Source organism: Helianthus annuus, chromosome 10 (genome assembly GCF_002127325.2).
Source record: "Helianthus annuus cultivar XRQ/B chromosome 10, HanXRQr2.0-SUNRISE, whole genome shotgun sequence".
NCBI classification, from domain to species: domain Eukaryota; kingdom Viridiplantae; phylum Streptophyta; class Magnoliopsida; order Asterales; family Asteraceae; genus Helianthus; species Helianthus annuus.
In genome coordinates, this window is record NC_035442.2 from 72014408 (window position 1) to 72020026 (window position 5619).

Here is a 5619-nt window from a genome sequence, read left to right on the forward strand (position 1 = left end):
GCCATCTTTAAGGCCCTAAAATGATGCCTAAACATTGTGGACATGAAACATGCCCAAAAATATGTCGGATGTCGGTTCGTTTGGCCGTACGATCGCGATGTTCGCTTAATTACGACGGAATGCGCATAAGCGTGAAAGACGATCCAAATGACGCGACGATTGGATTTTTCTTATGCCAAACACTAAGGCATAATATAAGGATGCTTGCATAAATTTTTGGATGTTCGGATGTATTCAGAACGTAAGTTATGCGCGAAAGTGCAAACTTATGCACTTTTTGACACTTTTAGTCCCTGAATGATCCAAAAGTTTGTTTTAGCATACCAAACCTCTTAAAGCCTATTTCTAAGCTATGTAAAGGATATTTATGGTATGTTTAACTTATGGACATGTTCCGGAATGTTCGTTACAGTTCAAATTGGCATACTTTCGCAGTTTGTCAAGTTTAGTCCCTGTAAGCGAATTAACTTGTTTTTGCTATACCAAAGCCTTCAAAACTTATCTCTAAGTTATGTAAAGGTTATTTAAGGTATGTTGAGTACATGTTGATGTTCCGGAGTATTTGTCGCATTAAACTGAGTACGTTTACGCACCAGTTTGCGTATAATTCTCCAGAAAGCGAATGTAGAGTTTGAATTTGAACAAAAGTCAAAACATGAAAAATGTAAAACACAACCAAACAAACATTGGGATCAAATAACATTATTTTATTGATAATTGAACTGTTCATGATGATTACAGGCACAAATGTTACACGAATATTAACCTTGTATGCCTAATTCTGTGATGACCAGATAATGAATCAGAATGCTTGATGATTACTCAGAACTAGGATTTCAATCGTGGGTTGGTTGATGTAGTTGGAAACTGTAAATTGTATCATAAAGTGAAGGCAACGACGAAGGACTCCTAACGAAAAATGTAAGGCGATGAAACATAGGGTGTTTGTCGGAGGGTGTTTCATCGGGGGGTATTTCGTCGGAGGGAGTTCATCGAGGGGTTTTGACGAACAGAGGGGGTATTTCACCGAAGGGGAAAATAGCTTGGGTTTGGGCTTTGGGTAGATAGTCTAGTTAACTGTTGTGTGTTATTTAACTGTTGTGTGTTGTTGCATGTTATGCATGGATGTGAACACATGTGTGAACTGAGTATATGCTATGTAATACACAGTGATACTTGTGATGTATGTGATCTTTGAAATACGTGACATAATTGATAGATCTTGAAACTGATCTTGATTGGTAACCACGGTAGGGTTGGTAGATTAACTGGAACGGGTAACTTAATAAACCGAGCAAACCAAGGTGAGTTCACTGCTCTTTTTCCAAGCATGCGTCCTAGGGAGGGACATCTGGTAAACATTCCGGGGAGGAATGTCGGGTTATTGGGATGTTGGTTAATACACTCATATCTATCACTTAAGTCCTTTCTACCGATTGTTGCTGAGGAGACAACGGGGTATTAGTTAATAGCGCTATTTAGGTTTGGCACCCTCACACTGCACCGGGGAAGGTCGGGAGTGAACTAATGACCCCAATCTTGACCATTGCTTTGATAGAGGCCTTGGGGAATAGGGCAAATAATCTGGAGCCATCTGCGGTAATCGAGTTATTAACAACATCAAATCGTTGAAATGTTTTATACTCATATCTGGTAACTAAAATGTGTTAACAAACTTTGAACTCACCAGCGTCGTCTGACACACTTGTCTGCATGTTTGTAGGTCGTTAGATTCTTGGACATGGAACTTGCTATCTGGGAGTGCTGGAGCGGTCATGGGTCACAACTCTTGGATATTTATTCTTGGTTTAGTACATTGTTTTGAAACATTTGAACAACGAATAATCTTATGCTTCCGCTGAACGTTTACTTTGGTATTAACTTATAACTTGGATTTATATTATGAAATGAATCGGGTGTTTTATTTAAATATTTACTATTAGTTCAATGTGATTGGTGGCTTCGATCCTGGTACGTCAGACGTCATGTGGTGTTTCCGCATGTGGTACTTTGGGGGTGTGACAGTTTGGTATCAGAGCCACTGGTTATAGTGAACTAGGTTTTAAAACGTTTTTATAAAACCAGACTATAACCGAACAGCTTCAAAATCGACCATGACACTCAGCTCCAGATTGCAAGGCTCGTCTCTCGTTTACTTATTGCATAGCATATCTAGGGTACACTAATGCATGATGTTGCACGTGATTGCACACTTAGCACAACAGACTAAATTCACGTGTATTTGCCTAAGTTATGTGGTTGATAGAGTCACAGTGTGATATCTCGCTAGACTTTCGTGGTTTACGTTTTGTGGTGTCTTGTGTCTTGCTACTCGTATTTGAGGAACCTTTTAGCATAAGTTGGGGGAGCTGAGATAAACATGCAAATCGCCTTGTTATTATGGGTGCACACAGAATAATAATGAGGGGTGCATGTGAGTCCCAGTGCCTTAACGAGTGTGAAAAGGGTTCCGCTCTGTTGATTGATGTAAACTTGTGAGCTTTGACTCCTACCTTATCTCGACTTTTACCCTGTCCTCTTTCCTTATATAGAATCATGAGCGGACGAGGACATGGGTGTGGTCACATCGCGATGACTCAGGCCGAACTGACAAATCTGATAAACACCCGTGTAGCTGAGGCTTTGGCAGCCTACCAAGCTGGTACGAAATGTGCCAAATACTCTCTATTCTTGTGTCGCGTACACAACTCTTACCCGTGTGCTATATCTTTCATTTTCGTTTATTAGGTCAGCAAGCGAATCAGAATCAGAACAATCCGCCTGCTTGCACGTTTAAGACATTTATGGATTGTAAGCCACAGACCTTCAGTGGGACTGAAGGGGCTGTGGGGCTACTTTGATGGTTCGAGAAAGCTGAGTTAGTGTTCGCTATGTGTAACTGTCCCGTGGGGGACCGAGTGAATTATGCTACTGGCACATTAGAGGATGGTGCCCTGACCTTGTGGAATGCCCAAGGGCAGATGTTGGGTATTGAAATGGATAATGCAACCACTTGGGATGACTTCAAGGAGTTGATGCAGGAGGAGTATTGTCCTCGTGATGAGATCCAGAAACTTGAGAACGAATACTACAATCTGAAGATGGAGGGGTCTGAAATTGAAGCGTTCACAAAGAGGTCACATGAGCTAGCAAACATGTGTCGTAACTTGTCTCGACCCCCACCTCGAAGAATTGAGTTGTACATCAAAGGCCTGGCACCAGCAGTAAAGAGTATGGTCACTGCTGCAAACCTTAACAATCTGCCTCAGATTATTCGTTTAGCACACAAGATTACTGACCAGGAGGTTGAGCGTGGATCGCTACCGCCCCGTATTTCTGCTACTACTTCTGCTGCTACAGCTACCACACCTGCTAGTGATAACAAACGTAAATGGAACGATGCTGACAAAGCAACCAGTGCAAGTCAATCTCAGAAAAGGACTGACAACAGCAATAACCGTAGTTTCAGTCAGTCGTCCTCAGTTAACCAAGGCCAGGGCAGCAATCAGAGTCAAGGCTCCTCTGTTGGTAGGAAGCCAAAGTGCAACAAGTGTGGGTATCATCATCATGGGCCGTGTGTCCGAGCTTGCCACCGATGTGATAAGGTGGGTCATATGGCAAAAGACTATAGAGCTCTGTACTCGAAGCAGCAGTAGCATAACCAGCAGCAGAATCAGCAGCATCAACAACAGCAAAAGCAGCAGCCCCATCAGAACCAAGGCTTTAAGAAGGGGTGTTACCAGTGTGGGTATGAGGGTCATATTAAACGGGATTGCCCTCAGCTGAATCAGAATGCCAACGATAACAATAACCGTCAAAACAACAACAACAATGTTGGGAACAACAATAATGGCAACAATGGGGGCAATGGAGCTCATGGAAGGGTATTTACGATTGGTGCTGGTGATGCTAGGAACGACGGCAATGTCGTGACTGGTACGTTTTCTGAGAACAACCTCTTTGCTTCTATATTATTTGATTCCGGTGCCGATTGGAGTTATGTGTCCCTAGAGTTTAGTCAGCGATTAGGGTTAGCTCCAACACCCTTAGAAGCTAAGCATGTAGTAGAATTAGTCGATGGTAAAACAATTGAAGCTTCGCATGTCCTTTTTGGGTGTAAGTTAGATCTTATGGGTCAACTGTTTGACATTGACCTCCTTCATGTTATCCTCGGTAGTTTTGATGTGGTGGTTGGTATGGATTGGTTGTCTAAGCATCAAGCTGAGATTCTATGTAAGGAGAAGATCGTACGTATTCCTCTCCCCAGTGGAGAGTCTTTATCGGTTCAAGGGCATCGTAGTGGGGTGATGGTTGGTATTATCTCAGCTATGCAAGCGCATAAGTGTCTACAAAAGGGGTATCCTTCTATTCTAGCACTTGTTACTGATACTCAGTCTGAAGAAAGAAAGATCGAAGATCTGCCAGTTGTTCGTGAATTTCCTAATGTATTTCCTGAGGAACTACCTGGTTTACCTCCTCACCCTCAAGTGGAATTTCAGATGCTCCTTATCGTTTAACACCTGGAGAGTTGCAGGAGTTGTCTAACCAACTGCAAGGGTTGCATGAGTCTTCAGCATATCTTTGACCAGAAGGAATTGAATATGCGACAGCGTCACTGGGTAGAACTCTTAAACGATTACGATTGTGCCATCAAGTATCACCCAGGTAAGGCTAACGTTGTAGCTGATGCACTCAGTCGGAAGGAATCGAAACCCAAACGTGTCCGCGCCTTACAGCTCACGATGCATTCTAGTTTGCTAGATCAGATCCGCTCTGCACAAACCGAAGCGTTGAAAGAGGAAAACATTGAAGCAGAGTACTTGAGGGGCATGGAAAAACGACTTGTAGAGAGATCGGATGGTATTCTCTACTTCATGGAACGAATATGGATCCCTTTGTGTGGAAATCTTAGAGAACTTGTGATGGACGAAGCGCATAAGTCTCGATACTCTGTTCACCTAGATTCAGATAAGATATATCAGGACCTCAAAGTCATGTATTGGTGGCCGAAGATGAAAGCTCACATCGCGACGTATGTGAGTAAATGTTTGACGTGTTCAAAGGTCAAGGTGGAATATCAGAAACCGTCTAGATTGCTACAACAACCAGAAATACCCATGTGGAAATGGGAGTAGATTGCCATGGATTTCATCACAGATCTGCCGAGAACTTAACACGGAAACGATACCATCTGGGTGATCATTGATCGTCTCACGAAGTCAGCACATTTTCTAGCAATCAGGGAAACGGATAAGTTCTCACAACCTACAGTAGTTTATCTGAAGGAAGTGGTTTCTAGGCACGGAGTGCCAACTTCTATTATCTCTGATCGTGACCCGCGTTTCATTTCGGATTTGTGGCAGTCGATGCACAAATCATTCGGCTCGAGTCTTGACATGAGCACTACTTATCACCCGTAGACGGATGGTCAAAGTGAGCGAACCATTCAGACACTTGAGGATATGTTAGGAGCATGCGTAATAGAGTTTATAGATAATCTCCAGTGAACCCTTAAAGAAAACCTAAGACAGCAATGTGAGTAATCCTCTTTTTGTGTAAACCTTTTTGTGAGTAATCTCCTTTTTGTAAACTGTTTTTACAAAACCTTAAATATTTTAC

At 42.5% G+C, this 5619-nt stretch overlaps 1 protein-coding gene across 1 annotated transcript; it reads left to right on the forward strand.

Moving 5' to 3' along the window:
• Window positions 1–4601: 4601 nt before the first annotated feature.
• LOC110870530 lies at window positions 4602–5135 on the forward strand. The gene is made up of 2 exons (XM_022119709.1): window positions 4602–4860; window positions 4963–5135. Exons 1-2 carry the CDS (start codon window positions 4602–4604, stop codon window positions 5133–5135), a joined length of 432 nt encoding a protein of 143 aa, XP_021975401.1.
• The last annotated feature ends 484 nt before the right edge of the window (window positions 5136–5619 follow it).

Coding starts and splice junctions, on each gene's coding strand:
- LOC110870530 (XM_022119709.1), top strand. CDS start 4,602: ATGCGACAGCGTCACTGGGTAGAACTCTTAAACGATTACGATTGTGCC. Junction 4,861..4,962: donor ACTTGTAGAGAGATCGGATG/GTATTCTCTACT, acceptor CTGTTCACCTAG/ATTCAGATAAGATATATCAG.